The 24,389-nt window shown below is 42.4% G+C and overlaps 1 protein-coding gene across 1 annotated transcript; it reads right to left on the bottom strand.

Annotated features, from left to right (window-relative positions):
* Nucleotides 1–2,693: 2,693 nt before the first annotated feature.
* elk1 (ETS transcription factor ELK1) lies at nucleotides 2,694–24,317 on the bottom strand. The gene is made up of 9 exons (XM_079897154.1): nucleotides 23,639–24,317; nucleotides 11,301–11,509; nucleotides 9,682–10,071; nucleotides 9,383–9,538; nucleotides 8,685–8,921; nucleotides 8,465–8,588; nucleotides 7,352–7,569; nucleotides 6,649–6,750; nucleotides 2,694–4,898 (listed from the first exon to the last, which is right to left on the bottom strand). Exons 1-9 carry the CDS (start codon nucleotides 23,661–23,663, stop codon nucleotides 4,800–4,802), a joined length of 1,560 nt encoding a protein of 519 aa, XP_079753280.1. The 5' UTR covers nucleotides 23,664–24,317; the 3' UTR covers nucleotides 2,694–4,799.
* Between the last annotated feature and the right edge of the window lie 72 nt (nucleotides 24,318–24,389).

Below are 24,389 nucleotides of genomic sequence, written 5' to 3'. Positions count from 1 at the left end.
CACAGACTGTGGAAACTTCACACTGGACTTCAAGCATCTTGGATTGTGTGCCTCTCCATTCTTCCTCCAGACTCTGGGACCTTGGTTTCCAAATGAGTTGCAAAATTTGCTCTCATCAGAAAAGAGGACTTTGGTCCACTGTGCTTTATTAAATCCAGAGTCAACGCAGCCGTCTACCAGGACATTTCCAGAGCACTTCATGCTTCCTTCATTTTCCAGCAGGATTTGCACCTGCCCACACTGCCAAAAGAACCAAAACCTGGTTCAATGACCATGGTATCACTGTGTAATTACTGTGTGATTTCATGTAATATTCTAATTTTCTGAGATTTTGATTTTGTGGTTTTCACAAGCTGTAAGCCATAATCATCAAGATTATAACAAATAAAGGCTTGAGATATCTCACTTTGCATGTAATGAGTCTATATAATATACAAGTTTCACTTTTTTAACGGAATTACTGAAATAAATCAACTTTTTGATGATATTCTAATTTTATGACCAGCACCTGTAATTTAGTAATCTTTTATGCTATTACTCTACTTGAGGGCTGTGTGTGTGTGTGTACACACCTTACAATCAGTTGTAGCCTATACATTTGTGAATAACTGTCTATACACATTTAAGACATTATAATTTAAAAAATTTATTTTCTTTAAAAGGTAACCATAAGTCAGTATTTAAATGTGTGACTATATATTCACACACACACACACACACACACACACACACACACACACACACACACACACACACACACACACACAGAATGATACATTGATTGATAAAAACAGACAGATAGAACAAAAGACAGATGGATAGAATGATAGACAGATAGAATGATAGAACAATCAATAGATAGATAGATAGATAGATAGATAGACAGATAGATTGATAGACAGATAGATAGATAGATAGTGACAAAATAAATATTTAACAAGGTAAAGAACAAAATAGCCTTTTATTCATTTTCATATTAGTTCCGAGTCTTTTTTTGTCTTTAGAAAACAAGATTAATATCTATCACATAAACAAACAAAGTAGAATGTGCAGATGAAAAATAGTTTTGTCTCTTTCCAGTACATATAATATAGTATTTAGACAATTCAGAAAAATAAAAGCCTCTCCGTCCCTTTATGAAATAAACTCCCAGAGAGAGATTCTCATCCGGGAAAGGGAGCTCAGGCCGCAGAGATCTGCTTCCCAACAGTCCAAGAGTCCTTCAGGACCACGTGTTCCTTCTTCACAAGTAGCATACTTTTTTCTTTTCTTTTTTTTACACAAATATATGCAGAGCGCAAGATTTCCCAACACATTATTGAATATAGAATACATGAACAGTTCCCACGTAACATTTCAAAGAGGAAACAACAAGTGAAAAGACTTATTACAGCATCTGGCAACCGCAGATGTTCAAATTCAGTAACTTGAAAAGCAAAATGAGGCAAATGTCTTAACAGTTTTGAGCCACAATCGTTTCAGTTTGGTGCTTGGATTTGTGACTTCATAAGCAGGTAACAAGCGTTAAACAGGTTTTCTCAATGAGAAACATTGAAATGATTGACTGTCTTACGATGGAAAATTGTACATGGTACGAAATCTGTGCTGGTATTAGGAAATAATTTAAAGACTCCTTCACAAAGGAGAAAAACCGTCCCAGCCACCATCTCTACGGTCCAATCAATTATTCAATAAATGGCTTTATGTAATGTCATTTGCATAAAGGTTTCAGTGACTAGAACATTTACACATGCTGGTTACCAACAATCATGTACAATATTTTTTTTTTTTTTTTTTTGCACAATTAAAACTTGCACAAATACAATTTCTTATACAATTTTGGTTCTAATGAGGAAATAGGATAGGGGAACACTTTTAAAATTAATATTCAATTGGAGCTTTTCTTGTTACAAGCACAATAAACCTCACTCCGCATTAAAATATTCTGGGATGACTTTAGAAAAAAAAAAGCTATTAATACCAGTAAATAGTTCGTCACTGGACGAGCACATACCCAGAAATCCCACTTTAAGGCCTATTTAATGTGGTATTAAGATCTTAAGATCCAAACAGTCTTTGTAGGTTCAGAGACATGCAGCATTAGATTCATTATCTCAAAGGGGGGGCAGCGATTTCATCAACATGACAAAGGCTCGTTAATATTACAATATTAAACATTGTCTGAACTAACACAATGATTTTTAAATCATTTATTTCGACATTTGTATAACAGAAATAGTTTTAGATATGGCTCGCTATTTCTGTCTTTTAAGCTTGCTAGTTTGTAAACAACCCATCTGGGGATAAATGAAGTCATCACTATGTAATAGTTTGATTCGGGGAAGTGTGCTGTCACTGTGCTGATCTACGGTAAAGGTAACGACAGCATCATAGCAGGGGAAAGAGGAGGAGTCTAGCTCAAAGACACCAGCTGTTAAAACGCATTCGCAGTGCATTACAGAGCATAGCTGCACAGACATTCAGAGGCACAAACAATCCCAGAAATCCAGACAAGCTTGAGAGACGGCTGGAAGCGGTATGCAGACTCACCACACTGCATTAAAGATCACCAATGGGGTCGCAAATCACTAAATTCATCATCACAGTGAGTTATCTGATATTGCAGGCTTATTATTTTGCCCAATGCATGGCGTAAAAGAACCACAAGTAACTCACCAATGAAAGTCAATTAGTTTTGTGTGAATCTGATCACATTTAAGCTGATATAGCAGGTCGCTGTGCTTAACACGTGAGGCGGCGACTCCCGAAATGCCTCCTCGAACTGAACATTCAATGTGTCGACTTCAATGTGGCGCCCGTGACATCATCTGTACACATCATAGCCCGCCGAAAGCTGATCTTCAAGGCCTTTCTCAAAAGCTTTATATTAACAAACAGTCATTCACTGAGATTAGAACGGTTCGCATTGGTTCCGCACTTAACAAACTCACTCATGAGTTGCACAAAATGCAAAAAAGAGAACAATCTGAGGACTGAGAGGTGACACGTGTAGGCAATTGCAGCATGCTACGAGAAAATCCTCCCGAATTGATTACAATTACGCAGATATAAAACAACAAAAGCACCAAATTAAAGAGCTGAAAGACACTGACCACCCAAATGTTGTTTTTTTAATTGAAAAGAAGTATGTTATGCTGTAACTAAGGTCAAATTAAACGACAGAAAAGGCTGCGTGGCGTGGAGGCAGTTACTGTCCATAAACACTGACTACAGCTTCCTGTAGAACGCTATATATAACCACCATGATTTCCCCACAGGAAACTTGAGCTTCATACACAAACTACAGGCGCTAGGAAATATGCAAATAATCGTTGGCTTTGTGTGTCAGTAGGAAAGAGTCGCAATGTATTTGCGTGCCTGCTTTGACGCGTCGAGCTCTTGACAGCTTTGAGGTAACAACCGTGAGTGTGATTTTAACACATCAGACGAACATAGCATTAGAGGCAGGCCGCACAAAACTACTAACCATATCAAAAGCAGCTGCATAAATTACTTTGACTATTTACAACGCTTATTGAGTTTCACACTTATAGCTGGCCAGTCGATGTATCAGTTATATACAGTGTCAGAACAAGAGAGCGTTTTGGTTGTGTGAAGGTTCTTATAGCCCTTTGATGTGGCAGAGTAAAAATAGAAACTCAGCGTGAGAAAGAGACTGAGAAAATGTGAAACGAATGAGAAAAGAGGATAGAGATGCAAAGATGGATTGTATATAAACAGCTGGTCTTTGGTCTCCTCTGGCATTTTCCTTAAAAAAAAGCAAAAAGCAAAAAACAAAAAAAGAAGCATGAAACTGCAACGCTTCACCATGACACTTCTGAAACCTTTGCCTGCTTTGCCAGAGAAAGGGCTCCTTGAAAAGAAATATTAAAAAACCAACAACAAAAACAGGAAAGTGAGAACAAAAAATTGAATCTGTCAAATCTTGGAATGGGTGCAACTTATATTTACAAGAAGGACATTTTGAAATAAAGGAATGATTTTGTTGAAGAAAAAGATTGACACATTCCAGATCTTGATATCATTCTGAATCTCTTTTGTGTCCTTTCCTCCCTGGTTCCACCTCTTCAAGTCCCGGGAATGGCCGTGACATTCCTCTGGCATTTTCAATGCCTCTTTAGCAAAATGGACTCCTTTGTCCATGGAAAAACACAAAATGTTTAAAACAACAGTGTGTCATATCCTTTTAAAAACTGATTTGTGTCTTTGTAATGGCAAAGAAAAAATAATCTTGCACTTTAATCTGTCAGATTTCAAATGCATGCTTTCTATTTTCACAAAAAGAAAGAAGTTTTTGAGAAAGCAATGCTCCGTCTGTCAATGGCATTTCATGCCTTGATTCAATCAGAGGTTACCTCGTCTGGTCCATAACTCGTAATGTTATGGTGAGAAATCAAAAAATAAAGTGAGATCTCAGAGTTCCAAATTCACAATCTGAGCATTCCGGAATGCACATCATATGATGCACCAAGAAACATCAAAAATAAATAAATAACCGTTGATGATCATATAAAAGGCAAAGGGAAAAACAAAAGAGCAAATAGTCTATGAAATACCACCATGAAGCCCAGAAGCTTTCTGCTCTGTCAACCAATCGTAGAGGACAGCTGAGAGCGCACTCCTCTTGTCGAGTCGTCATTGGAGCAGAGGCTCCGCCCAACTCGAAGCAGAACTTGTCATGGAGTGTCTCATCTTTCATTGGTCGTCCTCAGCGTCTTATTGGCTGGGGAGTGAGCCAATCACCACGGCAAGAGACAAATGAATTAAATCAAGTCAAGTCAAGGTTTCTGTGGTCCAGGGGAGAGAACGACAGGTGTGGATAGCCCGTCCACGCTCAGTGCCGGGATCTGGATCTGATTGCTTCCGTTGGAGGGGAACTGCAAGAATAACAGCACGGTATTAATTAGGATTTAAGCTTGACTCTATTAAAAGACACTTTTTAATGTACTGCATTCATGGCTTGCTATCAATCATTTTTACTCATTTTCAGTATAAATGAATGCATGCATTACAGTAATACATTTACATTGGAACATCTAATCACTAATTAAACTGGACAATATTAAAGAGACTATAATAAAAATGCAAAACTAGTTGACGTAGGGTTGGGTTTAATGGCCCTGTTCCTGTAAAACTAGCAGCGTGTAAACCTTCAAAACTCTGCACTGCTGCTATTGTCCAGCAGAGGATGCTCACATGTTTTTCTGAGCAAGAGTCCAATAAAACCAAAGCCTTCATAAAATTAAGCACACTAGATTTGACATCCACTACATGGTGTGATCACTACAATGCAGAGCCTTATTTAAGGTTATGTCATTTCTTTTTAAATGGGAGCAATATGATAAAAGACAGTAATAGTATTTACTAATAAATAATTATATTCATTGTTATTATTAGTTATTGATAATGATAGTAATAATAATAAATTAATTTAATGAAATAATTTAAAAAAGGGGGCAACAGAAATGTGATAAGACACCAAATTCAGTAACAATGACATTTATTATAATTAAATAATAATAATAATAAAACTGTAATCGACAATTAAGAGTGATGAACTGTTATTATTATCATTAGTAGTAATAATAAAAGTTCATTAGCCTAATTGTAGGTTAGTTTTATTGTATTTTATTGTAAACAATAATATAAACAATACATAATTCAAATAGTCATAAGTGTGGGAATCGCTGGCTAACTTACAACAGCTTGAAACTTTTCTCATCCATTCAGAATTTACAGAACCATTTATCATCCAAAAAATCCTCCATGTAATGCAGTGGTTCTCAGAGTTTTTTTGGTGACACCCCCCCCCTTTAGACTTTTATAAAATCGGGGGCCCAACCCCACTTCTGACTACCAAATAATTTCACTAAAAAGTTTTTTTTTTTTGTGGAAAGAACTGCAGTGAAAAACACCTGCAACTGTTTCACTTTGTGTCGCTGTTGAAACATTAAAAAATATAAAAATAAGAGAGATTATGAGACCAGAACTAAATAAAAAATTCCAGTGATGTGGTGTTGCATGAACAATACATAATCGGCCGCCTCACAAGCTCAGCTTCTCGTATGTCTTCCAGCCAGAAAACGGCAGGGGAGCGGAGAGTTCACAAAAAACAACTAGTGATGCCGTCCGCTGAAGCGGTTGCCACGGCTGTTTTTTTCCATCTTTTTCTCCCCCCACCCCCACACTTTGAGAACCACTGATGTAGTGACATTAATTTCCTTGTATTTCAGCATAAAAAAATGATCACAAGAATATTTGGGGGGGGTCATCTTTTGGTTCTCTGCATTTCTCCTCTGCTCCAGCTCGTTTCCTAATCCAGATTTCTAATGAACCTGCCATTGTATGCTATGAATATTGCAGGCTCTGTGACAGTGCGTATGTATCTCTATTGCAAGTAGCTTTGGATAAAAGTGTGAACTAAATGTGTAAATAAGATATCGGTATCATGACAATTAGAAAAGTTTAGAAAATATGTCATATGTTGTGATGCATTTGATGGTTATGATGAATGGAGTGGGCAGAGAGTAAATTCTCAGCCATGCGATGAGCCGAGGGAGTGTGAGGAGACAGATGGTGTGCTGCTGCCATGCTGTGGACAGAAACTGTGTGGACAGGAAGTCTCACCTGGAAGGAGAGCTTGGCAGGGCTGCGTGGAGCGATAGGACTGAGCGTGCTCCAGAAGTGAATGGTTGATGGCAGCGGACTCGGTGTCAACAGCACTGGAGTCTAAGTGAGAGAGAGATTTGAAGTGGTTGTGTGTGTGTGAGTGTATGAACCATTTTCCAAGGTCATTGTGCTGTATCTCTTTTGTTCTTGGTTATCTGGTAACACAAGCATTCGTATCTCTCTGGCTTTGTTTAAATCACATACAGACTGTGAGTAAGAGCTTGGTACATGTGAAGCATTCATTCATACCACGCAAATGCTATTGTTGCATCCAACAAAAAACAAAACAAGATATTGCTGATAATTATAAAAGGTATCACAAAGATCTAGCTCTTAAAACACAATTCCATTGAAAGACTAATATAATGCTAAAGCTTTGTGATCAATCATTTAAAAGTCATCTCTTTGTGCCTTGTATGTGGTAAAAGAGGGCATTGTGTTGAAATCAGGACTGTCAAATGCTTAAATAACTATTTTTATATTTTCTGAAATGTTCATGTGGGTTTCATCTTAACAATGCTATTGCAAGCAGCACTAATTAAATTCCATCAAATAGTGCAAATGAATTTAAATTTGTTAACTCAATTAAATGCATTAAAAAATGTACATTTACATGTAAGCACGTTTTTAAACAACCATAATAATGAACTGGATGGCTCACCAGGGAATGGGAGGTGATGACTGTGGGTGTTAAGGTGTTTGTGGCACTGCCAGAGGCCAGCAGGCTGTTCACCGCTGCATTGACCTTATCCAGTGAGAGTCCAATAGGCAGCAGTGTAGACGAGGATGGCAGCTCCAGCACACGTGGCTTCTTTGATTTAGGAGGCTGGACTTCCTGCATGCTCTCTGAGAGGGAGGCTGATGAAGTATTGGTGTCCTCTGAAAACAGTTTTGAATGAAGGGCTGAAATTGGCAATTGGTTTTTAAACACTGCGGTCTTTGTTGACCTATAACTATGTTGAATAACTGTAAAGCATTCCTTGAAGTTGTTCATTGTTTTTATAAAAATGCGGAATCAGCAATACGATAAAAGATATATACATTTGATAAAGAACTAATCACAATAAATTCTTCCACCAATATACACTACTAAGAGTTTGTTTTTTTTAAAGGAAACCGATGCATTGAATTGATCAAAAGTGACAGTAAAAAATGTATTATACAAAAGATTTCTGTTTCAAATAAATGCTGCTCTTTCAAACATGATACATTTATCATGGTAACTGTTTTTAACATTGATAATAATAAGAAATCTTTCTTAAGCAATCCAATCTGCATATTTAAATGATTTCTGAACGATCATGTGACACTGAGGACAGGAGTAATGATGCTGAAAATTCAGCTTCGTCATCACAGGAATAAATTACATTTTTAAATATATTAAATTAGAAAACAGTTATTTTAAATTGTCATAATATTTTACAATATTTCTGTTTTTTGATCTATTTTTGATCAAAAAAGTTAGACTTGGTGAGCACAAGAGACTTCTTTCAAAAACAGCAATTAATTAGCTTAACACTAGGCTGTTTGCAGCTGCCAAGCCACTTGAAGTATTAATATAGAGTTTTTTTTATGTCACTTTTATAACTGAGACTAAAACACTAAGGAATGAGCAACCAGTTACAAAAATAAATATATTCACTTTGAATTTGTAAATGTAGTATCCCTAAAAACTAGATCAGACAGCTGCTTTGAATATCACCAGGTATTCTGAGCTCTTTTTAACAAACCAGAATTAACCAGAACATTTAATCAACCAGAACTTTTGACTAACCAGGTAACTCAGGATTCTCTTCCACTTCCCCTTCTCCAACCACCACTGGCTCCACGCAGGGTGACGGGGAATCCACAGGGATTGGGGCATCTGTATCTCCAGGGACAGGCACTGTGGACACCGACTGAGTATGGCAAATAAAATAAATAAATTACTCTTGCATTTCATTCCAACCAAACACACAGAATAATTCCTAAATGACTGTGACATGTCTGTTCACCTCAACATCTGTTTTTTCATCCAGATTGACAATATCCAGCAAGTCTTCCTCATGCGGGAGATTAGACTCTTTGGGCAGCCCGACAGAAGGCGGCTTTATGACCACAAACACAGGCTGAGAGGGGTTGACAACACATTCGCCATGAGCCAGAGGAATTAGCGAGGTCAGAGAGCTGGGATCGGACAAGTAGATCTGTGGTGGGTCACCCAAACTCTGGCTCTTCTGTGCTTGAGCATTCTGTGGGATGGATGGATAGATTAATTTAAAACAGTGTTTTTATGCACAGATGTCTTAATAATAACAACAGTATTTATCATGGGTGTTGGATTGCATGCTGATTAGCTGACATTTAGGCATTTTCCACGAATCATAATGCATAATCTTTTATAAATCTGCCTAATAATGTCATGTTGACCAGGAAGCTACAATGAGTGCTTCAATGAGCAATGGATAAAAACTAGTTTGTAAGTCTTTTACATCCAAACTGTGACATTTTCAACTGTCACAAACAATTTTTTTGTGTGGGACTTGATTTTATTAATTGGGAAAAGGGCTTGCATGAATGCAATGCAATTTCTGACACTATCAGAACTTCGTCAGAGGCTGAGATTCACTGCAATTATAATTAGCACGACTGTAAACATGTCACACAAGGCAATCAAAGACTGACGATTTTGCCCAAAACAAGCCATTCTTACTGTGGTTGCAGTGGCTGAGCCAGAGGGTGTCTGGGGGCTGAGAGCGGGTGTAGCACATGGGGAGGAGTGGGTCACTATCACCTGCAGACTGCTGCTCTCCACAGTCGACTGGGCCTGAATAGTTCCCTGCTGCCCTTCTGTCTGACACATTCGTATCTGCAACATACACATACACAATCACTGTGAATCAAATACCTGATGTGCCTCACAAGATTTTACAACCCGTTGATGACTCGTTTAACTAATAACTTGTGGCATCAGAACAGAGACAAAAACATGAAATCCAGAATAAATCTGACCTCATGCACTGTGTTGTCCAGAGGGGCAGGTTTGGGGCTGCCGTCAATCAAGACGTTCTCTGTTTTGATGAATTTCGAAGTGCTTTTGCAGGGTGACTGCAAGGACTGGATGGTGAAAGTAGAGTAGAGACCAGACTTCATGTAATCGTTGCGGGAGCTGCGTTGCACCGAGCTGGGGGAGGAGCGCTGAACCTGCAGGCTCTTGGAGAGACACGGGCTGGTGCTGTTAGCAGCACCTAGAGGTTTGGTCTGAATGGACAGCTCCAATTTCTCTCCCGCAGTGGCCCTCTGTGAATCCTCAGGCCCTCTCAGACCATCAGCAGTGTTGGGGTCTGGATAGGTCACAAACTTGTAGACGAACTTCTGGCCGCTAACTTTCTTAATAATATTCTGTGGGAGTATGATAGCAATAATAATATTCACCTTATATTAATCCTTCCTCTTATCTTTAGTGTGTTTTTTAAATCTTTTTTATTGTGGTCATACAATACAAAATTCCAGAAATGTATCATTTATTCATGGGAAAATAATAGTGAAAGATTGAAATATTGTCCAGGCTGATTAAATGGGTGAAATTAATGATTTTTGAGTAAATAATGTCAATTTAATGTTTAATTCCATTTATTTAATCTCATTTGCAATCATTAAATTAATATATAAAATATACAGGCTATTATACTGTTCAAAAGTTTGGGGTCATTAAGGTTTTTGAAAGGAGTCTCTTATGCACATTAATACAGCATATATTTGATCGAAAATACAGTACATACTGTATATAAACAGTACTATTGTGAAATATTATTACAATTTAAAATATCTTTTTTATTTGAATATATTTTAAAATGCAATTTATTCCTGTGAAAGTAAAGCTGAATTTCCAGCATCATTTATCCAGCCTTCATTGTCACATGATCCTTCAGAAATCATTCTAATATGCTGATTTACTGCTCAAGAGATATTGAGCCCTGTGAATCAGGCATTTTTAATCAATAAAAGTATTCATTTCTTATAAACTAAAATTATTATTAGGTCTAGGGCTGGGTGGTATGACGATATATCTTGTGGCGACGATATAAAGAGATTTATTGAACGGTCAGATGCACATAGTTATGTCAAAACATTGTAGTATTGTAGTATGTGTGTAGTATTCACTTAAACACAGTTGGTTGTCTTAAGTGAACTTAAACAGTTGGGCGAAAACCAGATATGAGTCAGGACTGTTTATTAGATCTGTGCATTAGGTCAGCTTAATAAACCTGCTACCGTGTCATTAATGTTAATCAAACAACAAAAGACAAAGAGAAAAGCACTCACTACTCTTGACTGAATGAACTTTTGTATCTCTAATAAGAATCAATTTATATTTCATTTATACAGTAAAGACTATGCAGTGTTTTATTTTTTACATTTATTCCATTCCTGTAGCATTTCTTAGTACATCTTAAATAAATCTGTTGTACATAAAAAAAGAGTTTATTTATTGTATTTGTCCTATTGTCTGTAATTTGCTTTTTTCTTATTTTTAATAACAAAGATATCTATGGTCATACCACCCCGAATAGGGCCAAATGAAACGGACCAAATGCCTGATTCACAGTCATAGTGATTCCTATGCATACCTTGTCATAGTAGTAACGAAGTGCCCTGCTTAGTTTATCATAGTTCATGTTGGTTTTGTTCTTGCGAAGCCCCCAGAGTCTGGCCACCTCCTCAGCATCCAGCAGTTTGAACTCCCCGTCCCCAGACGTCCAGGAGATCAGGTGCTTCTGACTCTGATCCTCCAGCAGGTGTAGCAGGAACTGCCACAATGTAATGGACGGATCCATCGCTATAGGGCACAGAAAACACACTATGTTAGCCAGGCAGTATTTGTAAACTACTGTTTAAAGTTTAGGGGTGCTAAGTAAGTGCTAAGTACCATAAGATTTGAAAAAGGGACTACTACAAAGGACAATGCAATTAGTTCTAACTAAATGTAAAACAACCTGTGATTACTAACTTTTTACTGAAATATATGCCGATATCTCACAATCAAAGTCATATGTGCTGTAAAAACAAAGGCACTGGTTTTACTAGCTATGTTGCGAAAAATACTGCATCTAAAATACCTAGATTTCATTGTCATGGTAAATATGTTCTGGAACTGCAGCCATGTTAGAGAAAAGAAAAAAACAGCCTTTTGGGATTTAACTAAGTACAGTAAATTAAATCCTCTTTCTTTAGGCATTTTTTATGGTTGATTGAGTAGATGAGTGTAAATGGAGAGTGAACATTTTATCTGCAGTGACATCGAGGGAAAACAGGCATGAATTAATGGCGCTACAGTCAGCAGAGGACGTGTATCACAAGTTCAGGAAGAACATGTTGAGAATGCAAATGAACCCGATTACCATTCCCCCCCTTCATTTACGTAACTCATAAGCAACACCTTAGAAACGATCACCATGGTAAAAGCATTTAAGCAACAGTTTCTAAGGAATATAAAAGACCCCGCTACCTTTTAAGCATACTGAACCAAATAAATCACAGGGAATTGCTGATGACAACGAAGGGAACCGTTTACATTTTAACTCAGCACACAAAATCTCATTAATTAACACATCCATTAATTAAAATGTCATTAAAATGAGCTGTAAGTGATTGAGTGAGTGCCTTCATTTACAGTAAAATGTCTTCAATAAACAGTGCCATTCTAGGCCTGGAACACCAGAAGAATATCCTGTGGGCAGCTTGTGCAAGCACACACCAAGGCAAACAGAGGGTTCTCTTACGAGAGGTCTCTCGTATTGCGTAAGGTTAGCTTACGCATCGGGAAAGTCTTCTTTCTTCGAGATCTGAAGCCAAAAAATTATCCTTAATTTTGTATACATTGTCAACGCAGTGCAGCAGCCGACAGACCTAGGCAGGCTGTATAAGCGTGCTCATTGGCTGCTCGGCGGCAACTGCTTAAGCCTATCGGTGAGCGCTCTGAACGCGGCAACCAATGAGGGCGCTTCGCGCCCTCTACACCCTTCTAACCGTCAGAATGGGTGTGGCCAGCGTGTATATATTCAGCGCTCATAGGCTAAAATTCTGATTTTCTTGTCTTCAGCGACGCTCTTCGCATCGCTGGATCTTGAGAGCCGCCGCCGTTGAAACCAGCGACCAGCAAGCTTAGGACAGCGCCTGAGGAAGCCGGCCGTCTTCGCCGCCTTCAGCCATCCGTGCCTGCTACGCTATCCGGCGACATATCCTTTACATTATTACTGTTTCTGTGTGTACTCTAAAAGAGCACGAGGCGTTTTTGTAAAAACGCCTCGTTTTTGCGGCTCGTGCCGCGCCCCGCTCAGCAACGGAGACCGCCACCTCTCTGCGCTCTCCGCCTGGGCCGCGGGCACGCCGCCACCGCACTCTCCGAGTGCGAAGAGCTTTCAATGTCGACCCTGCGGGCTCGACTTGAAGCTTTCGACCAAGCTGTCGCTCCGCCTGTCCCTGCCGGGCCGCGCAATAAGAAGCGCCGCTCGCAGCGACCACCGGAGACTGTTGTGACTGAGGAGCTCGCCGGAACCTCTCCCTCGAGCTCTCTCTCGCCCTCTCCCTCCCGGCCGCTCAACCGCCGGCTCTCGCCCGCGCCGCCGCCGCCGCGTCAGGAGATGAGGCGAATGTGATAGATACCCGTACTCTCCCTCTGTTCGAGCCGTGCAACTACGCCGCTCACAAGGGATGGCAGAAGCGGACGGTCTCGGAGCGAGTTTCCTCTCCCTCTGTTCGAGCCGCGCAAACTGAGCCGCTCACGAGGGATGGCAGGAGCGGACGGTCTCGGAGCGAGTTTCCTCTCCCTCTGTTCGAGCCGCGCAAACTGCGCCGCTCACAAGGGATGGCAGGAGCGGACGGTCTTGAAGCTCTCTTTACGTTACAAGAAAGCTACTCCGTCCTCGCGCGTCACTCACCGGTGAAAGGGGAACAGAGTGTTTTCGTCCCGCCGTGGCCTGGACTATAACCTCCATTTCTCACACATTTCTCAGTCCCCTCTTAAGTTCAGGCGACTGGAATTGTTACTATTGCAGTATACGAGCCTGTTATAAATACACGCTCGCCTGCAAGCAAACGCCGTCACAAGACATGATGACGCTAACCGAGTACTAATGTATTCTCCCCTGTGGCTCAGTGGCGGAATCCTAGACTGTCAAACTAAGAGACCGGGGTTCGATCCCCGCTCTCGCGGCAGTTAAAGTTTATGCTGTTCGCTTCTCCGAGCTCGCGGCCAGTTTTTCTTACATACAGAAAACAAGCCCGCTCTCTCCCTCGTTGGGCCGCGCAGATTGCGCCGTTCAAGGGATGACAAAGCGGACGGTCACGAGCAGCGTTCAGCGTGCGCGCCTCACTCACCGGCGAAAAGAGAAGAGAGTGTGTTAGTCTCGCTACGGCTGGACAACCGCCAATCCTCACACATTTCTCAGTCCCCTCTTAAGCTCAGGCGACTGGAAATATTACTATTGCAGTAAACGAGCCTGTTTTAAACACACGCACGCCTGCAAACAAACGCCGACGCGACACATGAGGTCGCTTTTTATATGCTCGCGCTAACTGAAAGCTGATGTGTTTTCCCCTGTGGCTCAGTGGCAGAATCATACGCTTTCATGCGAGAGATCCGCGTTCGATCCCAGCTCTCGGGGAAGATAAAAATTTATGCTGCTTGCTTCTCCGAGCTCGCGGCCAGTCTTTCTTACAGAAAGCGAACCCGCCTCTCGCACCACACCTTCTCAGGGTGCTCGAGTATTTTTGAGCGTCTAAACACGAGAGAAGAAAAGACGGTTAAATCCCGCAGCCCTGCGGCTGGACCACCGTCGAAGCTTAACGCTCTGTCAGTCCCCGTTGCCACGGCTACTGCAGCTGTTTACCCCGCAGTCAACGAGCCGGTATCTACCCGCTCGCCTGCGCGCATCCGCCGTTCTCACGGCAACCCAGAAAAATTTCAAAAGAGCATAATGTCTGGTTGCACGGCTGACGCCGTATGTGTTTCTAGTACAGTGAATGTGCCCACGTTCTGTGCTCACCCCTGTACACAAGCACTATACATCCCGTGTCTCTCACAGAGCCCACTCTCATGAAGCAGGCAAAAGCCGCTTTAGTGTTAAAAGTAGGTCACGTGTCCACTTCTCCGTGCCCACACCTACTCACTGCCCGCTCTGTCACACGGCCTCGCACGACCGGTCATGTTTTAAATGTAAGTCCTGTGCCCGCCCTCGAGCGCTCACACATACTAACTAACATTTTCGCCCCGACGCCGACATCGCGCGTCGCGCCTCACACTATATGTTCCCCGTCCAAAGCCACTGGGACACTGTGTGTAAAACGGCCAGCTATCGCTACGTGCGATCCGCCGTATCTAACCACCAAGAGCGCGCGCGCCGCGCCCGCCCCTGAATGTAAGTCCTGTGCCCGCCCTCGAGCGCTCACACATACTAACGAACATTTTCGCCCCCGACGCCGCCATCGCGCGTCGCGCCTCACACTTTATGTTCCCCGTCTAAAGCCACCGGGACACTGTGTGTAAAACGGCCAGCTATCGCTGCGTGCGATCCGCCGTATCTAAGCACCAAGAGCGCGCGCGCCGCGCCCGCCCCTCCGTTTCGAGCTCTCGAGCCCGCGATGCGCGGCGATCGGAGCCCGGAGGCCATTCTGCCCCTGGCTGCACACGCAAAAGCGTGGGAAGCTATTCCAGGCGCATCAGAACGGGTGCTAAGCACAGTAAAACAGGGCTATACTCTGCAGTTCGCTCGCCGCCCTCCGCGCTTTCAAGCGCGTATCGAGACCAGAGTGAATGGGGAAGTAGCACATCTACTTCGAGCAGAAATAGCTACACTTCTGTGCAAAAGGGCTATAGAACCGGTTTCCCCTTCCATGAGCGAGTCGGGCTTTTACAGCCGTTATTTCCTCGTTCCCAAGAAGGACGGAGCTCTCAGACCAATTTTGGATCTGAGACGTTTGAACAAGGCTCTTATGAGAAGACCGTTCAAAATGCTCACAACCAGACAAATTCTCGCGCAAATTCGCCCGAGGGACTGGTTTATATCTCTCGATCTAAAAGACGCGTGCTTTTCAGATCCTGATAATACCCCGTCACAGGCCATTCTTGAGATTCGCCTTCGACGGTCAGGTATATCAGTACACGTCCCGCCTGTCGACACAGCGCGCGCGCTGCATTCGACGCCTGGCCGCGTCCCTCCGGCCGGGCAGCACCGTACCTCTCAAAACATTTCAGAGGTTACTGGGTTGTATGGCCTCAGCCGCAGCAGTGCTTCGGCTGGGTCTTTTACGAATGCGCCCGCTACAACGCTGGCTGAATGCCCGAGTGCCTCACAGAGCATGGGCTTCCGGCGGTATCCGCATCAGAGTGACTCAGAGCTGCGTTTCAGCTCTGAAGCCCTGGTTAGCGGCCGACTGGTACCAGCGGGGAGTGACAATGGGAGCTATCTCACACCGCAAAGTTATCTCGACGGACGCTTCCACCTCAGGCTGGGGCGCTCTGTTCGAGGGCAAACCGGCTTTTGGCCTGTGGTCAGACCGGGAAAAATGCCTCCACATAAACTGTTTGGAGATGATAGCGGTCGAGAACGCGCTCAGGCGCTTCCTCCCATTCATACGGGATCACCATGTGCTAGTCCGCTCGGACAACACGTCCGTGGTATCCTATGTGAACCGACAGGGCGGTGTCAGATCCAGGAATCTGTGCAGGCTGACAGAACGCCTTCTCGTGTGGGCTTACCGCTCGCTGCGCTCGCTGAGAGCCGCGCACGTGCCGGGCCACCTGAATGTCGGTCCAGACAGACTGTCCAGGGACAACATTTCCCCGGGAGAATGGTCTCTGCACCCCCAGACAGTCCAGTTTCTCTGGTGCCTATTCGGCAGAGCGGAAATCGACCTCTTCGCGTCGAAAGACAATGCTCAATGCCCGAAGTTTTATTCGAAGAGCGAGGACGCGCTGTCCCAGACATGGCCCAGCCTCCCGCTGTATGCTTTTCCTCCGATCTCCCTGTTGCCACAGGTCATTTCGAGGATCAGAGAAACGCACCACTCAGTGCTGCTTATAGCCCCGCGATGGGAAAACCAAACTTGGTACCCAGAGCTAGTGAGGCTGTCGCACTCACCCCCATGGCCGATCCCGGTGAGAAAGGATCTCCTCTCCCAAGCCGGTGGATCGATCTGGCATCCCCATCCAGAGCGCTGGTCGCTGCATGCATGGGTGATCAACGGATACCCGTTGACCTGTCAGAAGGGGTCGTGAACACGATCACACAGTCGAGAGCCCCCTCCACGAGACGGCTCTACGCGTCTAAATGGTCGGTGTTTTCTAAATGGTGCGCTACTAAAAACTTGGATCCGCGCGCATGCGGGGTCCCGCGGGTGCTCTCCTTCTTACAAGAGCTGTTGGAAAAGGGCAGATCCCCTTCCACGCTCAAAGTATATGTGGCCGCTATTGCAGCGTTCGCTGAGACGACGCGCGGCCGGGCAATGGGAAGGAATGAGCTCATTATCCGCTTCCTCAGAGGAGCTAGACGGATGAATTCCCCGCGGCCCCCCTCGGTTCCCTCGTGGGATCTGTCCTTGGTCCTAGCGGCCCTAGAGGCTTTTCCCTTTGAACCGCTTGAATCCGCGGATCTAAAGTATCTGTCGCTTAAAACCGTTTTTCTGATAGCTCTGTCTTCAGTCAAACGAGTGGGTGATTTGCACGCGCTATCTGTTAGCCCTGCATGTCTTGAGTTCGGGCCGAATGACTCGAAAGTCATTCTCAGACCGAGACACGGTTGCATCCCCAAAGCGATTGGAACCCCGTTTAGGGCACAAGTTATGTCCCTCTCGGCTCTGCCAGCATCCGACAGTGGGGACAGTGATAACCTCCTATGCCCTGTCCGGGCGCTGAGAGTTTACATCACGCGCTCCGCCGCTTTCAGGCGTTCAGAGCAGCTCTTTGTTTCCTTCGGCGGACGCACCAAGGGTCTTGCCGCCTCGAAACAGAGCTTGTCCAGGTGGATAGTGGACGCGATAGCAGCAGCTTATGCCTCCAGACACCTGCAGTGCCCTCTGGGCATCAGAGCCCACTCCACTAGAGGCATGGCCTCGTCGTGGGCCTGGTCCAGCGGAATTTCTAATCACGGTATTTGTATGGCGGCGGGCTGGGCCTCCCCGTCAACATTCGTGAGGTTTTATAACCTGGAAGTTCCTGCCCTACAGGCAAAAATACTGTGTCAGCATAAGTGACATGTATGCTCTGCCCATTTCTCGTGTGCAGACTACGTTCATATGCTGGCGCTATTCTGGTACTATACTCAGGGTGAAGTGTTTGACTCAGACCGGCTGATCCGCTCTGTTTCCTATTTCCCGTTACGCGCTGTTGTCGGTGCTGGCCCGCGCTGCTGGCCGCCCGTATTATTCTCTGTCGCGCGGGAATTTTTCCCTTCATGTGAGACCGACTATGTCGTTTTTCTCCTACCCTTATGAGTGCTTATGTACTGTATGGGCTCGCTCTGCCGGCCCTACTGTTTGTACTGTTATATGTTTATAGACCGGCCGCGCCGCTCTATGTCATATGCTGCATGAAGTGCCTGTACTGCGCTGGCCCGTCTCTCCGACCGGCCACATTTCCCAGCAGAGTGTTTTCCCCGGTTTCCCTGGGATTCATGGGCTGGATGCTCGGCGCACACGGCGTTGACAAAGGGTTCCCGATGCGTAAGCTAACCTTACGCAATACGAGAGACCTCTCGTAAGAGAACGTACTCGGTTACTAATGTAACCTCGGTTCTCTCTAGAAGAGGGAACGAGTATTGCGTAACCTGCCGTGTCGCGCCACGAGCTTTTGCGCTTCAGACTGCGAAAACCAGAATTTTAGCCTATGAGCGCTGAATATATACACGCTGGCCACACCCATTCTGACGGTTAGAAGGGTGTAGAGGGCGCGAAGCGCCCTCATTGGTTGCCGCGTTCAGAGCGCTCACCGATAGGCTTAAGCAGTTGCCGCCGAGCAGCCAATGAGCACGCTTATACAGCCTGCCTAGGTCTGTCGGCTGCTGCACTGCGTTGACAATGTATACAAAATTAAGGATAATTTTTTGGCTTCAGATCTCGAAGAAAGAAGACTTTCCCGATGCGTAAGCTAACCTTACGCAATACTCGTTCCCTCTTCTAGAGAGAACCGAGGTTACATTAGTAACCGAGTACGTTTTACAAAGCTGTCCTTCAGGATTTAAATGTCATATTGTCCTGTTAGCCTATTATCTACACTTACTAATCAAATCAACATCTCATTGCAATACTGCTGAAGTTACTCATTTCCATACAGGCTGACAAAAAAGTGGAACAAAAAATAAGTTTTTTGCTTTTCGTAATTGTTCCTGCTAGAAATATAAACAATAATTATGCATTGAGAACATGTAGATTGGCTTGAAAGTCGAATTAATTTGACCAATAACGGTGAAAAAGAATAGCACTCAATGTTATTCATCCATAAAATATTACATGAAAGATTTGTCTAAATACACATCACTTTCGTTTTAAGCAATAAATATGAATAGATCAATTAAAAATGTGTTAAATATAGAATTACGCCAAGTACTAAACAAATACAATAAAAAAGTGCTTGTGTAACTATACTGTAAAATGAACACAAAGAAAAAAAAGTGCTTTTTTTTTTTATAGATGGACAATCTGTACCATACCAGTTATTTGTCAAGATTATTTATCTAAATAGTATTAGTCAATATTGTATATTTTAGATTTAGATTTCTTTAGCTGCTATATAATTTTAACATGAAAAGACGACATTAAATTTCAACAAATATTTAAGAGCCTTTAAGAATCCCCACCTATTTGATCGGAATTTATCATCTCCACATTTTTCATCAAATATTCAGCTCAAAATTGATAGTTACCAATATTTTATTCTGTACTTTATAATATTGTGATGTCTAAATTCACTTAATCATCACAACATTGATTTGACATTGACAAGAATGACTTGTTTTAGTTTTCAAGTTTAGACTTATAATAAAAAGTGCAAATAGCATAGATTAGAAAACAGTAGACTTAACATATCAGAATTTTAATCTAGTTACTTCCCTAAATAAACAGCCATTGAAAAAACAAATCCAGTTGTTTAAAGTGTCCCTATTCAAATTTGCATAACGTCAGTCCATGGTCTTCATTGGCTGCCCGTGAATATCTACTTTGACACTCAAACACTGTAGTTGTAGCTGAGACTGGAAGAGTTCGTGTTGTCGTCACGTCGAGAAAACGCTGTTTTTCAGCACTGCGAATCCACTTGCACGATCTTGCTCAAATCTTTATTATTTTCAAGTTTAAAGGCAGATTTTTGCTCCTAAGTGAAAGTTGTAGAACCAGAGCGTTAATTGTGGTTTTAAACTACTCTTTATTGTCAGAACATATCAGGACAAACACTTGCCAAACTGGTGAACATTTCACAAATCTGAGGTAGAACATTCAAACATTTGTCATTTTTCCTTAACAAAATAAATATCTTTATTGGACAATTAATTTCTTAGTTTCTGCATGTGCTAATTTTTATTTGGTAAAATGTAATATTCTGACTGTTTGAGTTTTATTAAACTTAACCATTGGTCATCCAGTATCATGTATTTAGATCATGATAACCTCACTATCATGGCAAAATGTAACTTTATGGTTTCTATGGTATTTGTATGAAAAGAAGTAGCCTAAATACATTATTAAATACTGTAATTATATTCCGTTAGTCCTTTAATACATCGTCTACATTAATAATATAATACAATTCAATATGTATATCCCACATTTCATGGTTCATTTAATTTTACTAGGCTAACGTTACAGTAAATCCATGGTAAATGATGGGAATTTGAAGACGGAAAAGCCTTCTGCGCACAGTGTTTCTCCTGTTTGTCAGCGCTGTTTCATCTGCCTTTAAACTGGTTTAAATCACGGAGACGTGTGTTCTTCGCTGAATTCAAGCGCTTCTCACTGGATCTCGTGACAGAGACCGATCAGAGTTAAAGGGATAGTTCACTTTGAAATTAAATTTTGGTATGTTTTTAGCTTACCTCAAGGGCATCCAAGATGTAGGTGTCTTTTTTTCTGCAGTAGTTTCAATTTTGATATTTTTAGGTCAAACCGTTCTTGTCTGTCAGTCCTATAATGCAGGTCTGTGGTCACTGTCTCAAAGAGCATGCACAGAGTCCAAATTGAAACAATTCCCCATCATCCAAATTAAACAATTCCCCATCGTAAGTACACATTGATGGCCTAAGACACGAAACGAGCGGTTTGTGTGAGAAAACAAACAGTATTTATATCGTTTTTACCTCTTATAACACAGCCACGTCCAAGTGATCTGAGGGCGCGAGCGCATCCTGGTGTGTGTCGTGTGCGCAGACTATATACACTAGATGTCGCCTTGTCTACGGCAGTTCATTGGAACGAATGTCTTTAATGCGACATCTAGTGTATATATCTATGCAGTGCACCAGTCTGCGCACACGTCACACAGCAGGAAGCGCCCGCGCCCTCAGATCACTTGGACGTGGTGGTGTTATAAGAGGTAAAAACGATATAAATACTGTTCGTTTTCTCACACAAACCGCTCGTTTCGTGTCTTAGGCCATCAATGTGTACTTACGATGGGGAATTGTTTAATTTGGATGATGGGGAATTGTTTTAATTTGGACTCTGTACATGCTCTTTGAGACCGTGACCGTAGACCTGCATGATATTACTGTCAGACAAGAACGGTTTGACCTAAAAATATCAAAATTGAAACTACTGCGGAAAAAAAGACACCTACATCTTGGATGCCCTTCAGGTAAGCTAAAACATACCAAAATTTAATTTCAAAGTGAACTAGCCTATCCCTTTAAACGCATCTGCTCTAGTGAGCTCGCGCTGCGGTTTGGACTTTGAGCTGAGCGGATAAATGGTCCGCGTGGCGTGCGGTTCAAATGAGTTTCGTTCCGCTTTTGGCGCATAAACATTATCGAACATTTATCGAACTCTTGATATCGTTTTATCGAGAAAAATTATATCGCGATAATTATCGTTATCGTTTTATCGCCCAGCCCTAGTTCCTATCAATGTGTATAAAGTGCTGAGGAAGCCTCTGGAGATCAAATTCAGATATGGGAATGGGCATTTCATTTCTGACACTCGCTGTAAGTGGTAAACCAATCACAACCGACTGATTCATCTGACCAATCAGAGCAGAGTAGGCTCTCGGTATCTACTGACTGAATCTTCGAACGAACCGTTTTCAGACTCTTTAATAAATGAGGTGATGCTGCAATTTAAATTATGAGGAAATTAAAGTGTTTTTTGACCTTGGATGCATAAATCTATTGGAGACCTCCAAAACAAAATAAGGACCCTTTAAAATAGCATAAAAGGGGCACTTTAAAAGAATGAGTACCATCATGAGAAACTCCTCTGTAATGCAGCAACACAATAAATAATGGTATAAACATTATAAAGCACTAACTACTGAACTGTTTAGGCCAGTAAAACAAACTGCTTCGGATCTTCCCAAAACCACAATAACACATTGAAGCTTGAAAAACCTATACTGCTATGTCGATTTAACCACACATCTACACCTTCATTACTAAATTCCACCATCCAAATCTAATAGCAAAATTAACTATAGGGTCACTGTAGTATTTAAGATAAAAATGTCATTAGTGGTGCCAAAACCAAATAATCAGATGCACGTTTGTCTTATTTACACTTTGATTATTCCCAAATTTTCCTTGCAGTGTTACATTCAAGCTGAACAGCTCCAGCATGACTAATCAAGGGACTAACACTGCACAGCTTGCCTTAGTCTAATGCCTCTTAAATCAGCCTGTACATCTGAGAAAAGCAAATAAAAACCGGCACTGAACAACACAGATCCGTTTCCCCCGCCTTATTGCCTTAAGACTGTTCGGGGACCTCAATGCTTAATAGTCAATTATCTTGAGCTCTCAGGCTGCATGATGACTTTATAGCCAATGAATGAATTGCCATCAGAAAGGAGGAGAGAGTCAGACAGGACTGTGATGTGAGCAGAATTAATCCAGTGCTAAAAACCAAACAAATCCCCAATAAAAATGTACTCTTGTCTTAAGTAGGGCTTCATTGCAGTTTCTGGAAGCTTCAATGTGCCCACCCTGTCTCCTTGGGTTAACATGCTTTCTGCTGGTTAATATCAAGATGACACTGGTTTTATTTACACAAACAAACACAGTAGAGACAAGCTGACATTGCACAATCATGCTCAATGCACGTTTGGAAAGCAGCAAGTTCTTATGCATTTGCATCAAAGTTGTCAGAGTAATTAAAAAGGCCTTGTTGTACAAAAGGAATCGAATAATAAAGCTATAAGGTAATACGTTTGTTTTATATATAGCACCTTTACAAATACAACAGGGCACGAGCTTGTTTGACAGCTCTGATACTCAATATCAAAATATTTAATATACAACAACAATTGAAACAAATGCAATTCTGCTAAAATATATTATAAATCTTTTTCTGGTTAGTACAGAAATAAACACGCAAGTCAAACATTGATATACACTGTATTTGATTCAGAAAGAGCGGCATGTGAGACACTGTCAGACATTTGGATTTCAAAACATGTAACGTTACTCAAACACAGTTGAAGTGCATATGGCTTCCAACAGGTTTTGTTAACCCACCCTGACCAAAGTAAGGAGTAAATGCCACTAATGTATATGACCCCTTTAATACTTTTTGGACAATCACGTTGATTTGAACACAACGTTCTGGCTCACACCAGGATTAACCACCATCCAACTCATGGACAAATTAACCGTGAATAAAACAGAGCTTGTTGTGAATGAATGTCTTTATTTGACTAACAACAAGCACTTTATTAAACTCGAATGCAATTACTCCTCCATGTCCAACCTCCTTGAAGTGGAATAAAACTTACCGCTGATCAGCGGGTTGGACTCCATCTCTCCCAAATAAATGTCTCTATGGGCGGTTTTATTCTTTGGAGATTAAATCACGTCCATTACTGTGCTTGCTGGGTGTCAGAAGTCGGCGATTTAATTGCGTTTGGTTGTTATGTAACACATGCACCTCTCCCTCCATGTTAGTTGACATTAGCAGCTAAGTCGCTAGCTCTCGTTAGCTCACGCTGCCTGCGCGTGCACCGTTCCTGTCAGACGAACTGAAGACTTCTTCAAACGTCAAAATACTCCAGTAAAATCGACTAAGGCCGCGGTTTAAAAGGAGTAATGTCACGCCCTGCCTTTAAAGTATTAAAGAAACAGTAAGCTGGGGTTCATTCCAGTGTGGTGGACGGTCAGGGAGGGCAAATAAAACGAGACTCCTGATCAGGTAGCCGTTGCTCCGTCCACTTCGGCGCGAAGCGCGCGATCTTCCCTCACTCAGCGGTGTCCAGGCAACGGACGGAAAGTCCTCGCGATCTAGCCAACCGCAAGCGCGGCTGCACTGTTGGTCCAAAGAGCTCAAATTAACGGGGTAGTAAAAGACAGAGCGCTCCCTTCCGAAGTTTTTTTTTTTTTTTTTGGTAACAACAACAACAACCTCCGCTCTGCTTTCTCCCTCTTTGCTTCCTGTTTCCACGAACGCCTCGACTACTTGTTTCTTTTTTTTTTTTTCCACCTCTCTTTGGTCCGCGAGTCCCCTGTGCGGCCGTGACGTCACTGCACAGG

This window comes from Squalius cephalus (assembly GCF_949319135.1).
Source record: "Squalius cephalus genome assembly, chromosome: 16".
Taxonomy (NCBI): domain Eukaryota; kingdom Metazoa; phylum Chordata; class Actinopteri; order Cypriniformes; family Leuciscidae; genus Squalius; species Squalius cephalus.
The sequence above is the reverse complement of the archived record's forward strand: the minus strand, read 5'-3'. Positions and strand labels throughout refer to the sequence as shown.